The following is a 20,337-nucleotide window of genomic DNA, read 5'->3' as shown; positions in this document are numbered from 1 at the left end:
AGCTTGCACAAGCAAAAGCTTGCACAAGCTAAAGACCTAACCAAAGCTGTGATTGTCAAGCAGAGGGGTCTGTCTGGACTGTGATTGGCTCAGAGACGCCAGCTTTAGGAGCAAGTTGTTGTGTGTAGTCAAGCTTCCGCATTGCTGCAGGGGATTTTAGTCAGATGGCGGCTGAGGGATCCTGGTGTGCTGTGAGAAATTTCAGTGGATGTCATGGTGGGACTGCTTAATACTCACTTCCTGTCTCTGATTCCCCCCCCCCCCCCCCCCCCCCCCGACATTTTGGTGAGCACAAACACCTTCTCATTGTCAGCTCATACGTTGATGTGCTTCGTTAGCCATCCCCTCAACATGTGTCAGTGCTGCACTATGTTATAATAATAATAATGGATTGCATTTATATAGCGCTTTTCGGGACCCCTCAAAGCGCTTTACAATACCACTATTCATTCACTCTCACATTCATTCGGGCAAGTTACAGATCCATACAAAGTCTTGTTCTTTCCAGCTTCTGTCACTCCACTGCAGCAACAACCTAAAGATGAGAGAACTCTAGTGAAGCTCGATAGGGTTTTTTGTTTATTTTGTTTTTCAAACAGTCATTCCTGAAAGACTGTGCTGGTCACAGCCACCGCCTGAGGACAAAAGATCATAAATCACTGCCACCTCAGTGCGGCATTAGTTTTAATGTATTTTCCTCTGTTTTGACAGAAACCTCGGGAAGTCGGGCTTGCGGGTATCCTGCCTTGGATTAGGTAAGATCACAAGACAAACTGTTTGTGCGTGCTGTAGACTCAGTATGACAGACCGGGGAGGCCAATATAAAACCTGTTCTCTATACAGAGAGAAAGTGTTATTAAACAGAGTGTGAAAAAATTGAGTTTAAGTATGTCAGAAAGAACAAAAAGGTTCTTATTCTACTTGCATGTTTGTGTACTAATTCTCTGACCCCACTTCTCTGTCATTCCCTTTAGGAACATGGGTGACGTTTGGTGGACAGATAACAGATGAGGTGAGAGCAGATGCATTTTGTCAGCTTCTATCCATCAAAGCTTTGGAATGGAAACCCTCCATATGATCTGAGATATCCTAGGTTGCTCAAGAAGCCTATTTTTACTTTTCTGACAGAGTCAACAGGCAGACTCTAGTCCTGTGAAGCCAGCTTCATAATTAAAATTTACTAACACCTCACATCAGTGGTCTCACCCCATCATTTCCCCTCTCTGTTCCTTCTCCCCTGTTCTCTCAACAGATGGCAGAGCAGCTGATGACTCTGGCCTATGAAAATGGCATCAATCTGTTTGACACAGCGGAGGTCTACGCTGCTGGCAAGTGAGTATATCCTGTGTGGCGAGTCACTTAGGAGTGAGTGGTAGCAGCAAACATTACCAAACTGCTAATGTGTGATTGATTATGAAGGCAAGCAGAGGTTATGTACTTGCAGACTCCAGTCAGGTGTTTGAGCTATAGTGGTGCACAAATATTCCACATTTAGAAGTGATGTAATACAGAGTCAAGGTGCCAGCATGTTGTCTTTACTTATGGTAACTTACCAATATGCCAAATATCCATCTCACATTTCCTGAGAGCACTGAATTGTTTGTCTCCTAGAATACATAAAAACTGTAAAGCAGAATTTCTTTAAAACTTAAAATCTGGACAGTCGTCTGAGGAGGGGTTCTCTGGGTGACCTTCTTTTTATATAAGTTCATTTAAATAAAAGACAGAAAAGACATGACAATCACAACATTACAATTTAACATCGACATCATATGCAGAGGCTTGGAGACGTTCTGCAACAGTCCCAGGGTGGATGAATTTTCTTTTGGTGTTACAGGATTCATCTCTCTTTACGTATATTTTCCACGTGTATCTTAATTGTTTTTTGTTTTTTACAGCGGACACGCTAGAGCTGTTTTGTGACAAAGTGCATTCTAAACAAACTAACCTTTATTAAATGAATATATGACGATGGAAATGCATAAATGTTTTATTTCCATCGTTTATTTTCACATGGTTTGAGGTTTAACTGATGCTAATAATTATGTCGTCTCATTTTACCCTCTTCTCAAACAATAGTTTAATGGCATTCAGCCTCTGGGTAAGCTCCACAGTATGTTTATCTCGATGAATCAACTCCTCATTTTCTTGGCTATTATTAAAGGAGGAGAAGAAATTAATGTCTGCCTGGCCTGCTTTTCACAACGAAAAGTGCCATTTGTCAGGGTTCGGGTATTCGTGGCATAAATTTAGGGGATGGGCAGTGATGATACTTTAACCTCAGAAAGCATGTTGCTTGATTGCTGGATGTAGTGGATGTTTAAATTCCAGTATGGATTAGTCTGGCTTTGTAGTAGCCTGGGTGCTGTGAAATAATCTAAGGGATTATCCTTTGCAAATAGTGTCTCTTATTAACGGGAGCAAGTCTCCTGTTTAAATCCTCCTGAGATTATTCTATTTTTTCCATTATGTTTGGGGAGATGCATCAGAGTCCCCGTGTCTCAGAAAGGGAAATCAAAAGATAACAAAAGAGGAGAAACAAGCTGTAGGTCTCAGTGGTTGTCCTCGTTTCGCATCTAATGCCTCAGCAGCTGTGGTCTGATGCACGTCATCACACCACGATGTTAATGTTTTGGGGAGTTTTCAGCAGTCTTGTTGATTTATTCATGAGAGAGGTTGATCTTTGACACAGAAGCAAAACCAACTCTGGCTTTGATCATCGTGCTGCCATAAACCAGAACCACACTTGAACAGAAAGGACAAGCCTGGCACGTGCAAGTGTTTGTGACAGCACGTCACACAGCTCGAAATGTGTTGCACAGGTGTTAATCCTGACAGCTTCCACTGCAAAGCAGCACCAAGGAGCTTATATTACACACAAACACACGAGAAGGAGTCGAACAAATCACACAGTTTGCGCGTCATAATGGAAAAAGCTTTCATGTGAAGTCCTCGGTTGTGGCTTAGGATTCTTTCTATCAGTCGGGCTTGGAGGATGTGAAGTGGTGGTGTTGGTGGCTGCACAGTCAGCTGCTGTGAAGTCGATTCTGTGTGGTGAGCTTGGACAGATAAATAAATTAGATTTGTAGGCTGTTTGTTGTAGCTTAGCCCTCAACTAAAAAATTGGTCACGGAACAAAACACTGAACGCACAAGAATATTCAAATATTGATTGTGATGCTTGATTAGCATATCCATCCGAATACATGAGCTACTGTTTCTGAGAAATATAAACAAATATGTCTCTTTGCACAAACAAATGTGTTGTGCTTAACCCATGTAGCTGCTCTTATCAGCAAGCACACATGGCACGAAAGCTTTTCAAAGTATGGCAGTAATTGGCAGAACAGAATTTTAGTCTTTGTTTTCTCTCAGGCTCAGAGGCATTTTGCTGGAGATCAATATTAAATGTGTGACATGGTGAAAAACAGGTGGCATAAGCCCTGAAGAATGTGAAAGTAATAAAATATAAAGAATCCATGAGTAGTGCCGCATTACATCATTGCTTCCTGCCCTAAGTCAGAAAGCAACTCAGCATTGAAATAAAGCAAAGCTTTAATTAATGGGTGGATGAAGAAAGGCAACCTGCTCGAGGCTCAGTGAACCTTATGTTTGGTCACTCAAATTACTCACATTTCAAAGGGGCAATACTAAGAGCCAGAAACAAACACACACACACACACACACACACACACACATCATTGCTCTCAGGGGAGTGTTCATTGCTCGTTGTTTAAAAAAAGATGTGAGTCCAGCTGGCAGAGGCTGAAATCACTCGGAGTAATAATGCAGTGTCTACTGTACTTGGGCAGCTGCTGTTTGGATCAGCAGAATGTACAGAGGCACAAACACACGAGTGGGGAGGTTGAATATTTAATTTAATTTATCTTTTAATAAATGGCAAACAAAAGGTGGAGATAAATGGTACAAAAATGTTATGCAGGATTTAATATTCAATTGAAACAGAGACAAAAGCGAAGCAAACAAACAAATGGCCCCTGAATATTAAAGTAAGGCTACATTCACACTGCAGGCGAAAGCGCATCAAAGCCAAAGTCTTTACATTAAGGGCCATCAGTCAAACAATATTGTTTGGTCTGGGTCTAAACAGAGCGCGTTGTGTGTGATGTCTTCTTTTGCGCATGCGGGCTGCTTTGAGGGTTCACACTAGTTTGCTGTCACATTTTATTTGTAGTGTGAACAAGCAGACAAAAAAATCGGATTTGATCAAAAAATCGGAATTGAGCGTTAAGACCTGCAGTGTGAACGTAGCCTTTGATCATTCATACATCCATGCTTTGCATACATATAGTAGCAAGTGGTACACATGAGCAGGACTGGTCATAGCTGTCGAATATTAGGATGCAGGGGAAAAAAGGAAAAAGGGTACAGCACTACAAAGTTTATTATGTGCTTATAATCTAATTTTTTTTTGAGTTATGATACATAATAACCCATGGTTATCAATCATTGGTGTATCAATATAGTTATGATTTTAAAAAATACATAAATATGAATGATTTATTTGTAACTGAAGTGCAGATTTCTAGCTGTAATTTAAGAGATTTAACAGAAAATTGTACATTAATTGGAATTGCTGATGATTTTATACATTGTTTCCCTTTTTCAGAGGCCTAAGGATAATGGGCTAACCTGACAACTGATCCTGCCAACTTTGTACTTAATTGTTGTTGCTATTATTCTTGAAAGTTCAAACAAATTTAAAAGTAATTCCAGATTTACAAAAGTGTTCTTCCACTCAAAAATATAGGTAGTTTCCCCATTTATGTTTCATACAGAAATACCAGGATATTCAAGTAATGTATAAACATGAAAAGGTTTCAAAATTATTCTTTAAAAAAAAAAAAACAACTTGCACATTATTCGACTTTATACAAACATGGTTGTGCCATTCTCTTTGGTATCAGCTGTCCTTAATACTTCCACATAATTAGAGCCAGCTTATTATTTTCTGCCAAGTAATCTTGTATTGAAATATTTAGGTTAGGAATTTACCATTTGTGGCCTCTTGTCTTTTTTGGGGGGTTGTGGGTATGCCATTGTGACTCTCACTGCGATTTAAAATGCGTGGATGATCAATCTGCTGTGTGATCTGTGCAAATCTAAAACTCCTAAACCTCTTGATATTCTTGATATTTATAACCACCTCTGTAATATTCTTGATATTTATAATTGAGCTATTTGTAGATATTAGTTCCATTTCTTAAATTTGTAATATCTGAAACATATTGCACTATTTAAATAGTTTAGTCTGTTACTGTTACTGTCTTGGAGCAACTGTAACCCACACAGTTTCCTCGGGGATTAATAAAGTATTCTGATACCTTAAACTTTTGCACATTACTGAAACTGTTCAGACTGTCACACTGACAGGAGCTGTAATGTGCTGTGCTATGGGTAAATTGTGGTCCTTGAATTTGTGCACAAATCGGATACTTGCCGTAATATTTGAAAACTGTGTCAATTAGAGGTGCTAGCTGTACTCATCGGCAAACGTAAACAAATCTTAGCTGGCATGACGCTTTTTCTACCTCTACAGCCAGTTGGATTTTATGTGAAACTGTGTCACAAGGAGGTGTCTCATTATTTGTCAGAGGGAGCTGGAGAGACATCCTGCTGACAGGTTTCTGCCCAGCCCTAATGAGCCCCGTGTTGAACGTAATGTCACTCATTAGCACCCCTGTGGCTGCTAATGAGTGACTTGGTGGTGGCTCGACAGCACAGCTGGGACCGGGCGAAGAATTGGACTGCGTTAATCAATTAAATAATTAAATCTTGAGACAGTCGGATATAAGTGCTCATATCATTTCAAGACTATCTATTATTTTTTAATGTTTTTTTTAATCATGCTCTCTTTCCATCTGTTTCATAGGGCAGAGGTGGTGCTCGGAAACATCATAAAGAAAAAAGGATGGAGGTATGATATGAGGCACACTTTAATTGCATTTTGTATTTTTTTATTTATTTTATTTTATTTTTTTTAATTTCCTTCCCAGCCATCTGGCCTAATCTTGTATCATCTCGTTCCTCTGCACATATTGGGAGGCTTGTGTGTTGTGAACCGGAACAGTAAGGTGGGGAGATGAAAGATTAATGTGGGCAGCCTTGCCACACTCCAGTGTCTCCTCCTCAAAGATGATAAATAATGGATGAACTTCTAGTGGCTTGTCTTCTACTTTGTCGGTCCTGTATGGGTATTTGTATAGCTCAGGTTATATCAGATCAGGTTTATGTGCTCGCAGCACTCATTCACTGGCATTGTTTGCGTTCTGGCACAGACACCGTTATTGTAGGATGTGTGCGAGAGTGATGCTGATAGAATAAGGTAGAAACGCATGAATGACCTAAAGATTATAGTTTGTGCATGTGCATAAGCAACTCCAGTGCTTTTTTTGATGTAGTTCAGCATGTTTGCTTGGCAGATGTTGTAACAGATGTTTGCTTACTTTTTTTTTTTTTTTTCTTTCTCCAGACGTTCGAGTTTGGTGATAACAACAAAGATCTTCTGGGGTGGAAAGTAAGTTTCATCCTTAACTCTGCTGTTTGCCCAAATGGAAAAACTACCCTCGCGTATAATTTTTCTCGACTTGTTTGATCCTGATGCTCCTGGTAATGGGATCATGTGTCATCCAAACTGATCTGCTGTCAGGTGCTTTCAATAAAGCTGGAAACATCGCTCATATTTCATAAAGGATAAAATGATATTATGTTACCGTCCAGGAGCCGTACCAGTCACATTTTAAATAATGGTGTCAAACACACTCTCATTTCTTTTGTATTTGTTTTCATATAGAGCGGAAACTGAAAGAGGTTTATCCCGAAAACACATTATAGAAGGTAAGTAGCAGTGCTGCGTATTATTGGATTAAATGTTGACACTTCAACAACAAAATTAATTAATAGCTTTGGGTCAAGGGAATCAAAGCTTCATTTTAAAAACTAACGCCTCCCCTGGAGTTATTGGAAAAGTTTTGGCTACAGTCAGTAACCCATTTAAAGTAGAGCTGGGCGATAGAACGATAACGATATGTATCGCGATATAACTTTTACTCGATAGAGAAATTAAGCTATCGCGATAGACCTCGCCGCTCTTGTTCTCTTAAAAAAAAAAAAAAAAAAAAAGGTCAGCCGATCCAAATTCAGTAGCGCAGAGCCGAACCAATCACAGCCGCAGCGTCACGTCGCGTGACTTGTTACGTACAGCACAAGTGCCAAGCCGCACGTGTGTTTGTTTGGGAAGCAGCCAGCGGGTAATGGAGCCAGCGCGTAATGGAGGAAATGAGTGTGCCGACTAGAAAAATCAACCGAGCGTGACCGAAGAGAATACAGATGATGGTTCCAATGCCGGAGAGATTGTCGAACGGAAGAGCCATAGAAGCTCCGTAGTGTGAAGGTATTTCGGCTATTTCAAGTCTGACAAAAAACAGAGTAGCGTGCACTGTAAATTGTGCCGAAAGCAAGTCTGGAAATACAATAAACTGGTGCATGCGTCACACTGTGCGCCACGTTATTGTTTCGGTGAAATGAATTTCTACAATACTGTTACTGTTAATTCTACTCTCTGCAGTGTTTAAATGCTTACATATACACACAGTTACTGTCCGTCCACACATACGACTCGGTTCTGCTTCTATGCCCCAGCTTTGTTTACTTTTTCCCACCGAGGCTTCTAGACTTCTGATTGGCCAACATTTCTGCACGGTTAGGAATCTAGCGCCACCTGCTGCTTTGGCATGTTCATAGCAGCGTTTTCCTTCATTTCTGCCTTTATGTGTGGACGGGATTATTTTTTAAAACGAAAACGGAAAATCTCCGTTTTCAAAAATACCCGTGTACGTGTGGACGTAGCCTCAGTCTCTGACTGGAAGCGCTAATTCGTCATTCGGCTTTTGTCAGACTAAAGTAACTGTTAAAACTGTTTGAAAAGCTAAGCTATACAACAAGGAGAGATTGAGAATTTTCTTTTAGTTCTCAGTTTATTTGATATTGACAAAAGTTAGTCAGTTTTGTCTGTTCTTCTGTAAAACAAACTAAGATTTATTTTTAGAATTAATATTTTGTTTCTAAGTGGAATTGACAATTTAGTCTGTTTCATTTGTTCTATTTTGAAACTTAAACGCTTTAGCGGCTGTCTTTTGTGTAGTTTGCAATATTTGCCTTTATTTATCTGAAAAAGTCTCATGTTCCTTAAGTACATCTACCCTGTTGAACTTATTATGGGAAATAAATATTTAAAAACAAGCTGCTGATTATTTCACATTTTACTTGTGAGCAACGGCACATTTAAATCTTACAAATATAGTTATTTGGCTTATATCGTGATAGATATCGTTATCGCCTGAAATGAAAAAAAACATATCGTGATATGAAAAAATCTCATATCGCCCAGCTCTAATTTAAAGTATGCAGTTTGATAATCCTCTGCACTACTTTTCTATACACTTTGATATTTGCAGTCACAGTACCATTGCTGCTCAACTGTGGTTCCTATTTTCCAGGTTTAAAAGCCTCTTTAGAAAGACTGCAGTTAGACTACGTGGATGTGGTTTTCGCGAACAGACCGGACCCTAATACACCAATGGAAGGTAGCAATTCTATTGTCTCTACCCTTTTTCTGCCTATTTATCACCTTTTTATCACTTGTTGTCATACTGTGCTTAGAGAAAAGGCATTCTTTCTGTCTCTATGACGACTGCAACGTGAAGACTCGGATATACAAATCTCTTGTAACTGAAACATCTATTTTTAAATGCTGCCTGTTGTCCTGGTGCTTCCACCTCCACACTCAGAATGAGGATGGATGCGGATGCTGAAGACCTTTAAATGGCAGAGTGCTAACTGTGTGGGGGCTCAGCTGGTCACACAGTATCCATCTGCTCCCGTGTTATAGTTCCTCTTCGGGTTGTAGTCCGGTCAGGGGCCATCTCTCTGCCTTCAGTTTGCTACTTCACTCAAGCTGGCTCTTCCAGAATACTTCAGGATCTTGTTGAGCAGAAGTAGCTGGTGTTGTTTAATGTAAAGGTTGAGGCAATTCTTACGCCCCTCTGCCCTTTAGAGATTGCACACAGTTCAAATGGGCAGTTTTGAATATGCGTCTTCCAATCTGTAGTGGTAAAGCCATCTGGTGTATTTTATGCTGGCAGTAGCTGAAGGGGTAAACAGGGTGAAGAGGAAGTGAACAGCTACTGTCAGAGTAAACACAGTAAACCCCTTAAGACAAGCACACACTCCCAAGATGAGAGGCTTGGTCTATTCGACTCTTTTATGAGAAACAGTGCATCAGTGTGATGGATTATTGATGGGTGATAGGGCCCGTCTTATTATATGCGTGTTCCTTCTCTTGTCTGGGACGCTTCGATCACTATCTGACATTTTTTATATTTGGTCTGCAGGCGAACCAAACAAGTTATCACTTAGATCGATAAAAAGACGGAAATTACAGTCAGATAACGCAAGATATTGCTCAACAGCACACACACAAGCTGAGTTGGAGCTCTGTGATTTAATTTCTCACACGTGTTACACACACTGCACATGAAACACTACAGATGATTATCTTCATGCCACCTGGCTCCACACACCATTTGGGATAAGCATCTTTCATCAGAACTGCCGTTGAAACATGACCAACCCATTCAGGCCACCTTAAGAAAAAAAAAACAAAAAAAACCCACCACCACCTCAAACAGGAGAGGCAGCAATAAACATCTCAACATGCTGGTTGAAACAGCCGCAATTTTCTTTGTGACCATTTATTACACGGCGTGCTGCGGGGGAAAAACTTTTTCTAAGGTTTATTTTTTAGCACCTGACGGCTCTTTTTAGCTTCTCATCTGTAAACACTCAGCATACTATTTCACGTGATTCAGTTGATTTAGAAAAATCTCAACAGGATCTTCAGCTTTATTTTGAAAGGTTTATGTGGAAAATAAACAAGCGGACAGCGGAGGCACACGACCGTCGTTGTTGCTAACGACAACGCATAAGAACAGTCGTTTGTCCGTCCATAGTGTGGTTATATTAAATATTAGAGAAAGAGAGAACTTTAAGAAATTCTACAGTGACCATCAAAACGATGAAAAATATTGACGTAAACAGTTTATTTTGCAACACCACAAAACAAACGATAGCATAATATGAAACGATAGACGTTTTCATATCGTCATCTTATATATATCATTATATCGAAAAGCCCTATTTAAAAGCAATAATAGTTTGTCACTCACCTACCTATGTAACATCAAATAAATACATAAAAATAACTGCTTTCACCTACTACTCCAGTGGTCCCCAACCTTTTTTGCGCCACGGACCGGTTTATGCCCGACAATATTTTCACAGACCGGCCTTTAGGTGTCGCGGATAAATACAACAAAATAAAACTAGTACCGGTACCGAAAAAAAGAAGATTTATTCATAACAAACGTGAAAAGACCCAGGAAAACTGAGTTAACGATAAAAACGATAACAAAATAACGCTGAAAACCATACATTTCACACCTGAGCCTCAACTCACGCGGCCCGGTACCAAACGACTCCATGGACCCCCCGGGGGTTGGGGACCGCTGTACTACTCAACTCACTGGATAACGATTTGTCAATTACAAGTCATTAGCATTCGCGCATGTGCTGGGTAATGTACCTTTCTGAAACACAGAGACCATAGACTTCTACAGATGATCTGATATCGTCGTGTTGGTGTTGTTCCTGGAACAGCATAGTAAATGTTGTTCCAGGATCAACATTGCAAGTGACCAATCACATTCTTGTGACGTTATTCTTTGGCGCGCCAAGCCATTTGTGCATTTATGAAATTCCAATGTTGCAAGGACAATATCAATGCTGCATAGTGTTTATTAAAGGGTCAGGGTCCGCTGATCGGCGGACAGAGGCGGTTTCTTGCAGCTTAAGTACAGTTTTTTTGTTTTACGGCGGTTTTTCCCGAAGTCGCAAAAGTATGACGTCACAACATTCTGATTGGTCACTTGCAATGTTGATCCTGGAACAACACCAACACGACGATATCAGATTGCGCGACTTCTACAGGGCTCAGTCTTTCAGTATCCACAGCTTTCGCCCCCTGATGCCCATTAGAGTGAATTTAGGCTTAGGCTACTTAAGGATCAACCTTTGCTTTTTAGACCTGGAAGCTACATCTTTTATGCTGTCTGTGGTGAGGAGAGAGCCATATCGTTAATTTGTTACATAAAATGTAACAAATTAATTAATGTTACATAAAAACAGCTTGTATAAAAGCAACCAAGTCAAACCAAAAACTGCTTTAAAGCTTTGCCTAGAATGAGGGTTAAAGGGCTTTTCATCAACTTCTTTGATGCTCACAAAAAATACTCATTATTTCTTCCTTCATGGCTCAGGGCCGTTTATCATGGATGGCCATGATGGTCGAGTGGTTAGCACTGTAGCCTTACAACAAGCTTATAACCGGCTCGATCCCCACCTATGCCTGTGTGCGTTCTCTCATGCCTTCTCCCACGGTACAAAGACCATTAGGTTAACTGGTGATTCTGAATATGCCGTGGGTATGAGGTAATTAAAGTGCTGTATAAATGTATGTTGCTTAATGGGGGTTAAAATGGGACTTTTAGTCATTAAGATTATAAAAGAACTGTATAAATGGGAGTGCATTTCAATATCCATACAACCACTGAACAAACCACTGAACAAATCTAATCTTAAAGCTTATTTGCATGAATGTAATTTGACTTATCTACATCTTTGTTAAGGTTGCAGATGTGCAGTAGAAGCCTGTGATAGACTTCTACTGTGCCAATGCAACATTACCCACTGATTGGGTCGTATATCCTAGTTTCAGCTGTTGACTGGCTCTTTTATGACAGGAGCTAAACTGCGGATGTGTAATCAGGATTCTTTGAGTGCCATGGCTCTCTTATCATGCCTCTGCTAATGTATATTTTTATGTTATAATCTTTAGCATAATTATCAGAATCATTTGTTTATTCAAATCTCTCTTATCATACACATAAGCATGCATGCTTTAAAAACACATTCCCACCTGACGGCTTTAAATCAAATGCAGTGCTGTGTTGACACAGTAACATGAGATTAATCTCTCTGCAACATCCAGTCATCACATTAAAGAGAAAAATAAATCACCCCTGACATATTTTCTAACCATCTGTGCTTAAAATAAATAAGCTGTAGTCCACTTTGTCAAACCACTGAAGAGGCACAATTAAAGATCTGAAGTGGTGCAAATACGGCCGTCGTCTCGTATTTATTTCACTGGATTTCCTTTCTGCAGCCCGCTGCAGATCGAAATTGACAGATTCTTAGGATTTTTTATTTTTTTTTAAACATTAATGTTATTCAAGTGCCTTGTTATGAATAGATGTCATCCTCATCAGGGTGAATCATGCTCCATTCTGATTAACATAATCAGCTTTTCCACTTCTGTCCTGAATGGCCGAGGCCATTTGGATTGCAAATGATAACGAGTGCTTCTTTTAGAAGAAGAAAGAACAAGCAGATGCACATAAATTAGAGTACCAGGACACTGTTTGAGGTATTGTATGCTGCGGAAAACACCACAGGGTGAAACGAGTGTTAATGGGTTTTTTCTTTTTCTTTTATAAGGCCGGCTCTTTATTTTTATTTTTAAGCTACATTTTTTTTTTTTGCCTGTCCCATTTGGTTCTTTAGCCGTCAGAATTGTTGTCTGAAGACCAACAAGGATACCCAATGGATTTACTTTGCCAAATGGATCATCACGGCCTTGCCATATTGCTTCATTTGATTAACCTTTGTTGTTATTATTTATTTTATTTTATTTTCAGTTGTTACAGACGGGACAGGCATGACTGAGGGATAGGAAAGGGAGAAAGAAAGATGAAGGAAAAGAAAAACAGAAGGGAAGAGGGACAGTGAGAAAGGGCACTTAAAAAGAAAAACAAAAATCTCCTGGATCACCTGTTGAGAGAAAAAGAAGAGAAAACAAGCAAAAAAAAACAGAGCAACATACTAAACACAACACCATCACGTTAATCTAGCTAAGCGTAAACAGCAGTAAATACTAAATATTGAATGTTGTTGTGTAGCAAGCAGGACCGACAGCGCACAATGTGCTTGGAAATAGCAGCCAATAAAGGTGTAGTTTATGTCTATGAACAGTGAACACCCGTGTGCACACCTGTGTGGATCAGCGCGCTTGTATTCAAAAGGTTTCCCCATGTAATGGTCTGCTAGAGGATGTAGAGAGCCATAACCCCGTCCCCCAGGGCATGAAGCAGGCATGGAGGAGATCCAGGCTCCAGACATCCAGAGGCCCCAGAGTGCGAGAGCCCAAGGAGGACCACCGGAGGGGCATCCGTGCCACCCTCCTGGGAAGAGCTGAGGAGAGCCCCAGATGAGGGGTCACTCAGTAGCCACCGAGCAGAAGCCAGAGGGGGCTGCAGTGGCGTGCCCGCCGGCTCTGCCGGCAGCCAGCTGTGCCAGAGTGAACCGAGCCGCAGGCCCAGAGGCCGGAGGCCTGGGGGCCCCCCTTTGCCCCGGAAGAGGCCTGACTGAGCAACAGGCACCAGGCCCCGCCAAGTAGTCACCGGGAGCGAGCTGGTACATACCTGAGCGCCCAGCCCCGGACACCAAGAACCACCAACGCACCGACCCCTGAGGGCATCAGTTACCGGCAGGGACTCTGGTGAGGGGAGATAGGCCGTTGGAGGGCCTGGGAGTTCCCAGAGAGGTGGAGTGTAAGACCCGACCTGACATATAAACACAAACAGGCACACACAGACACAAACATGCATTTCCACCCTCATGCACACATATACAAATACTTAACACTCACCCAACGTAGGGATAGACATACATGGACACTGTACACACAATCAGACTCCCCAAACAAACTCTATACCCCAGGTCCAGGTACCCTCGCGCCTAGAGGGGGAAACGGCACCTAGGCCCAGGAGATGTTACCCTTTCCCCCGGGGTGGAGGCAAGCAGACCGCCCCAGGCTCCGCAGCAGCAGGGAGGCCCTAAACACGTGGGTCGGGCTTTTGTGTTCAGATCCAGAGTTTTAACATTTTGCAGATCAAAAACCGGATCCACCAGTGGAACAGTGTGTTTATGTGTAGACGTTTGTATGTGTAACCAAAAATGTGGGAAACTTCTTGGGGTTTTTTGTCCTCATCTTTGTTGTGTGTAACTTGCAGAAACGGTTCGAGCAATGACCCATGTGATAAACCAAGGCATGGCCATGTACTGGGGGACATCCCGCTGGAGCCCGATGGAAATAATGGTGAGACTCAGTCCAAAATACATTCCTTCTATCTTCACAAGTTCCAGTTATTTCCAGCTTCACATTATCTACTATTTCTATTCTTGTTCAGTATTGTTCCCAATACAAAATGTTTACATACTCTGCTGTATTATGTAACTCTTTGCATGTTTTTCTCTAGGAAGCGTACTCTGTTGCGAGACAGTTCAACCAGATTCCCCCCATCTGCGAGCAGGCAGAGTACCACATGTTCCAGAGAGAGAAAGTGGAGGTGCAGCTACCTGAGCTGTTCCATAAGATAGGTGAGCAGTGGTGCGTTTGTGCCTCCACGTGGAGAATTGATCCATGAAAGCATTACAAAAGTTATTTTTTACACAAACCCACAGAGCTAGAGGGATTTTTGACACGTGGACACACAAGGTTAAATTGAAGCCAAGTGTTGGATCTCGGGTCTGATGAAAATAAAAGGAAGCATTTCAGAAATGTAACATGAGAACTTCTCTCTTACTTCCTGGAGCACTGGAGATCAGTGCAGTTCTGATTATAACTGGTTAAAGTCTTGTTTGTGTTGTCATATAACTTTATTAGCTTCAATTCAATGCAGACAGTCGCCTCAAGGAGCTTTATATTGTAAGGTAGACCCTACAATAATACATACAGAGAGAAACCCAACAATCATATGACCCCACTTGCACATTGGCGACAGTGGGAAGGAAAAACTCCCTTTTAACAGGAAGAAACTGCCAACAGAACAAGATTCAGGGAGGGGCGGCCATCTGCCGCGACCAGTTTGGGTGAGGGGAGGAAGACGGAATAAAAGACATGCTGTGGAAGTGTGTGAACAGTCAGTGTGATTTAAGAGAAGTAGAGAAATGGTCATCATCAACTCAGCAAAGTTCAGCCCTTTTTTTTAAAATTTATTGAAGGCTGATAAAAATTGTTCAGTGGTGATCAGATGTTTCTCTTCTCAGGTGTGGGGGCCATGACGTGGTCTCCGCTGGCCTGTGGGATCATCTCAGGGAAATACGATGGCAGGGTCCCTCCCTACTCGCGGGCCTCCCTTAAGGTAGACAAGCCTCGCTCGCTGTGCTCCTTCTTTATCCCACTCTGATCATCTGTGCCGCTGTCACTGTGCTGCGTTTCACTGCTGGTTGCTTATTGTGTGTGTTTGTGTCTTTCAGGTTCTGTTACTCACCACATACTGTAACCTTGTGTGTTTTCAGTGCCATGCCGACGCCATGCACTGCGTACCGCTTCACAAGCAGTGCTGCTACACACTGTTTGTCAGTTGGTGTCAGCTTAATATATTTTAGTCCACGCAAATGACCACAAAACACCTACGCTCACAACAATAATAGTGCGGCACATGTGCGTGCTGACTTGTGAATTTTTATTTGACACTACAGATACCAACACTTTAAAAATAAAAATGTTTCACTTTATAAATTGGCAGATGAATCGGGAATCAATTCAGTGTGTTGTGTCAGGAGAAGAAGAAAACAAAACGTCCATTTTTACTAAAAATGATTAAAGAGGAGACGCGGCTTCAGGGATTCAATCCTGTATTTGTGACAGATGAACTCAGCAGCCCTCACTTTCCATCATGTCATGTTGTGATGCTGAAATATATTTTAGCATTCAGCATGCAGACTTTTAAAAATAAGAGATCCAAGACAGCTCAACACATAAGCTTACACCTGATTGGTGTTCTGTCCCTCTGTGCTGGAGTGGCATGTTGTGTTTCTGTGGATCGTGTGTCACTGATTGTTGGTTTGAGCTCTGCCGGTTCATGAAGCAAGCTCTCCATCTTGGTGTCGTGCAGTACTTTTGGTGACTTATGTTGAATGTGCTGCTTCCCGTTCGGCTCAGTGTTGTCTGTGGATGTTTGTGGTGTTTTGGATCGTTGAGTCAGTGAATCCTTGTGATACTAATCACATCCTCTGTATTGTTAGATCTACCAGCTAGATATCAAAGCTACTGTATAACTCAGCTGGGACAAAACTAACACTTTTTTAACATATTTAATTTTTGTAATGTTTGTAAATCTGCTATAAATGAACTGACTATTATTATTTTTTTACAAAAGCATAGAGTGAGCTTTGTTTCCCTGGCTGAGGTGTAGACAGCAGGAGACAGAGTCACGTGTTTAAAAACAGGCCCTGGTGACACAGGAGCTGCAGCGCAGCGGTGTGAGCAGGGCTGTGTTTTTGAGCAGGTGTGCTGTGTTTTCGACAGGGCTACCAGTGGTTGAAGGACAAGATCTTGAGCGAGGAGGGCCGGCGTCAGCAGGCGAAGTTGAAAGAGCTGCAGGCAATCGCGGAGCGGCTGGGCTGCACTCTGCCCCAACTCGCCATCGGTACGCAGATACACTCTGCTGCTCTCTCTCTTTCTGTCTGTCTGTCCGTCCCTCTGCCTCGGACAGGCCGAGGTCAGCACCGCTCTCGCAGCTGTCTGGTTTGACACTTGGTGTGTTGTGTTGTCAAGTGTGTGTGTGTGTGTTGTAAGTGTGCAGTTAAAAAAAAAAAGTATATTTATGAGGAAAAACAAGAAAACAGGGACTATTTAAGAAATAAAGCAATAAGAAAGGTAAATAGTGCGTCTTAAAGGGACAGGAACTCACAGTATCAGATATAAATCCAGAGGATGACTCGTATCGATTCACTTGCCGGGCAGTAAATGTGCAAACCCCAAAGACGCAGAGTCCTGCAAGCGTCGTTAAAGTGGCAGTCGAGAGGGACGCGGCGAATAAATCTCGCAGTCGGTCTCCTATCTCAGCACAGATCGCAGCAGATTTTTCACCCACACAGTAATACACTGTCATAGATTTGGTTTCACGGGCCATTAGTGGACACCCTCGGTTCTCCCTCAATTACCATAAATCCTTCCAGCACTCCTGTAGGCAGCACGGGACATTTATATGCAGTCTTCTAGATCGCTGTGTCACTCCAGCATTAAATAAAAACTATAAAACAATAACAGACTGCTTCTCGCCTTGGGCTTTATCCCGAGACTCCTTGAGCAGGTGGTAAATTCAGGAATCAGGCTGCAAGTGTGAGAACAGAGTAAACAAATGTAGTCGGTATCTCAGCAGCCTGAGGGAAGGTCTGCACCTGCATCACTCCCGATGAAGATCTTCTTTTTTTGGCCGTATTCTCATGTTTATTGAAGATTTGTGTAGAATCATAATCCCACCATTTTTACAGCAGCATTCCTCATTCCATTATACTGTAATCTGCTTACCAGTGTATTTTCCTGAATTTCAAGAGCATGCAGTTGTACTGCATAATACAGTTCCCAATTACAATGGCAGACCAAGCAAGGATGGGGTGTGCGTGTGTTTGTATTTGTATGCAGTGATCACAAAAAGGCAGGTTTTCTGAACATTATTAGCAGAGAGCTGCTCTGAGATGTAGTTCTTTTATTCAGGCTTTGCACCTGAAAATGGTTCTGAAGTATTTGTACATGAGTTTTTTGCAAGTTCCTGCTTCACTACCTGTGCTTTACAAAGGGATGGGAACTTAGTCTTATGAAAAAAATATATATATACCAGGAAAAACAGATGAACATCACACAATAAATTACACAGTCAATATTTAACAAACCTAAATCCAGAAGCAGTGTTTGAAAAATTAAGTACACCCTTACTGGTTCTATAGAACTAAGATGGTAAGTCACCAACGGAGGTCGCTTATCAAAGGCACTTGATTAATTGGTCATTAGCAAACGTGATCGCCTCTGTTTCATAACAGTTTGTAATCATCACACACGCACACAAGTGAATGTCCCAACACGTTTACCCCATAAGAGACCATGCAATGCTCAGCAACACTGCAAAAAAACCCCAAGAGCTACATCTTAGACTCCATGGGCCTCAGTTAGCATTTTAGATGTTAAAGTTCACGACAGTACAATCAGAAAAAGACTGAAGAAGTATGTCTCGTTTGGAAGTGGTGACAGGAAAAAGACTCTTCTTGCTAAAAAGAAAATGACTGCATGGCGTAGGGCTCCAAAGCCACATCTGAGCAAAGACTTTTGGAACAATGTTCTTTGGACAGATGAGACCAGAAATGGAGATGTCTGTTCATAATACAAAGCGCTGCCTTTAGAAAAAAAACAAAACAGCACAAACATTTCATACCAGATGTCAGGACTGATGTGGAGGGATGATGATTTGAGCTTGTTTTACAGCCACAGGACCACAGCAAGTTGCAGCCGCTGAGTTAGCTATGAGCTCCACTGTATACTAAAGCATTATGGTGTTAAAGTTGGGGACGTCTTTCTAACGGGTAATGGTTTTGCTGAAATTGGGTCATGCAACAGGAGAATAAATCCAAGCACGGCAGTAAATCTACAACAGAATGGCTGAAAAAAGAGTCGGCATGTTGCAATCCATCAGTGTCCAGACCTGAACATGATTGAAATGCTGTGGGACAACCTTAAGAGAGCTGTGGATAAACAAATGCCTGCAAATCTCAGTGAACTGAAGCAACAATTCAATTCAGTTTTATTTATACAGCGCCAAATCACAACAACAGTCGCCTCAAGGCGCTTCATATTGGAAGGCAGACCCTACAATAATGCATACAAAGAAAAGCCCAACAATCATATGACCCTCTATGAGCAGCACTTTGGCGACAGTGGGAAGGAAAAACTCCCTTTTAACAGGAAGAAACCTCCAGCAGAACCAGGCTCAGGGAGGGGCGGGGCCATCTGCTGCGACCGGTTTGAGTGAGAGAAGGAAGACGGGATAAAGACATGCTGTGGAAGAGTCAACATTGTAAAGAAGAGTTGGTCAAAATTCCTCCACACCGATGTGAGAGACTAATGCTCATACAGGTGTTTCTACAATCTGCTGAATCATGATGTGTACTCAGTTTTTTTCACACGCTGCTTCTGCATTTGGTTTATTTCATTTCAGCTAAATAATGACACAGTTCTGATCTGAGATTGTATTTAAACAACTTTAGAACCAAGTAAGCACCAGATGGTTTTTTTCCATTCAAATCATTTAGTCATGGTGCAACAACGAGACTCAGTTTACCTGCAGTGAGCTATGCCAAGTTACATTTTCAACACGGCATGAGCTAAGGTATAGTACTGAAATTTGATGTAATGTAGGCGGGCATTGAGCAGCATCTGATCAGGAGTCATTTTTATATTGTGGTGTGTGCATGAGTGGGTTGGTTCTTCCATCACTGATCCAGCGTTAGTGTAACGAGTGTCGAGGTCCTGATGAGTAATGTTGCCATAGTATAGCAGTTGGTTTATTTTATCAGGGAGCGGCTGTCATTTCATGTACAAATAGTAATCAGCGTGTGTTTGCGTCTCGGGTATTGTGTGTGTGTATGTGCGTGTGTTTAATCACGGTAGGGGTGTCATCCTTATTTACTGGTCTCCTGCAGCGTGGTGCCTACGGAACGAGGGGGTGAGCTCTGTCCTTTTAGGGGCGTCCAACACCGACCAGCTGATGGAGAACATAGGAGCGATCCAGGTGAGTGTGTTTGTGTGTGTACGCTTTGCTTGTGTTACCGCGAAACAAATCAGAAGCTTAATTTGTGAAAATGCAACCTGACCCGCTTTGTTGGGCTCGTATTCGTGCCTTACAGTCCATAGCGGCAGCCTCCTCTCCTGGGCACGGCTTGGCCTCCTGGGCAGTTTGCTGCTGCACGCCTGGGTGCTTTACTGTACTGAGTTAATAAGGTCAGAGGAGTATCAGTTGCCAGTGGGATTGGAGATGAGCTCACAGCCGCTTCCTCCTCTCCTGATAAGATGCACTCTTTAATGGGGTTTTCAGACCGGTGCGGGTTTACGTCCCCTCCTCACATTATGTCTGGCCCGAAGTAAAAAGCATTCTGACTCTCATCTACTCCGATGCTTTGTGTGTGTGTGTGTGTGTGTGTGTGTGTGTGCTCTCCCAGAATGCGTTTGATATTTCGGGTTTGAAATGCTATGCTCACATTTCCCAAGGGCTCTGCAGTTTCCCTTTTGCCAGAATTTTATATCAGAGACGCTGAAATAGAAACGGCCCCTGGTGTGAAAGACTTTCTCAGGAAGTTTCAATAA

The 20,337-nt window shown here is 41.9% G+C and overlaps 1 protein-coding gene across 5 annotated transcripts in view; it reads left to right on the top strand.

Annotated features, from left to right (window-relative positions):
• Positions 1–20,337, top strand: part of kcnab2a (potassium voltage-gated channel subfamily A regulatory beta subunit 2a) — a 99,780-nt gene that overhangs the window by 74,191 nt on the left and 5,252 nt on the right. For all 5 annotated transcript variants that reach the window (XM_012918494.5, XM_014412909.4, XM_014412910.3 and 2 more), the window contains 12 exons: positions 712–755; positions 975–1,012; positions 1,253–1,332; positions 5,893–5,937; positions 6,493–6,537; positions 6,814–6,857; positions 8,519–8,605; positions 14,210–14,295; positions 14,456–14,576; positions 15,246–15,340; positions 16,510–16,630; positions 19,677–19,765. In XM_012918494.5, coding sequence (XP_012773948.1) covers positions 712–755; positions 975–1,012; positions 1,253–1,332; positions 5,893–5,937; positions 6,493–6,537; positions 6,814–6,857; positions 8,519–8,605; positions 14,210–14,295; positions 14,456–14,576; positions 15,246–15,340; positions 16,510–16,630; positions 19,677–19,765 — 895 coding nt within the window. The remainder of the gene's footprint in view (positions 1–711; positions 756–974; positions 1,013–1,252; positions 1,333–5,892; positions 5,938–6,492; positions 6,538–6,813; positions 6,858–8,518; positions 8,606–14,209; positions 14,296–14,455; positions 14,577–15,245; positions 15,341–16,509; positions 16,631–19,676; positions 19,766–20,337) is intronic.

This window comes from Maylandia zebra, linkage group LG5, assembly GCF_041146795.1.
Source record: "Maylandia zebra isolate NMK-2024a linkage group LG5, Mzebra_GT3a, whole genome shotgun sequence".
Lineage (NCBI taxonomy): Eukaryota > Metazoa > Chordata > Actinopteri > Cichliformes > Cichlidae > Maylandia > Maylandia zebra.
Note: the sequence above shows the minus strand (reverse complement) of the source record. Positions and strands in the feature narration are given on the sequence as shown.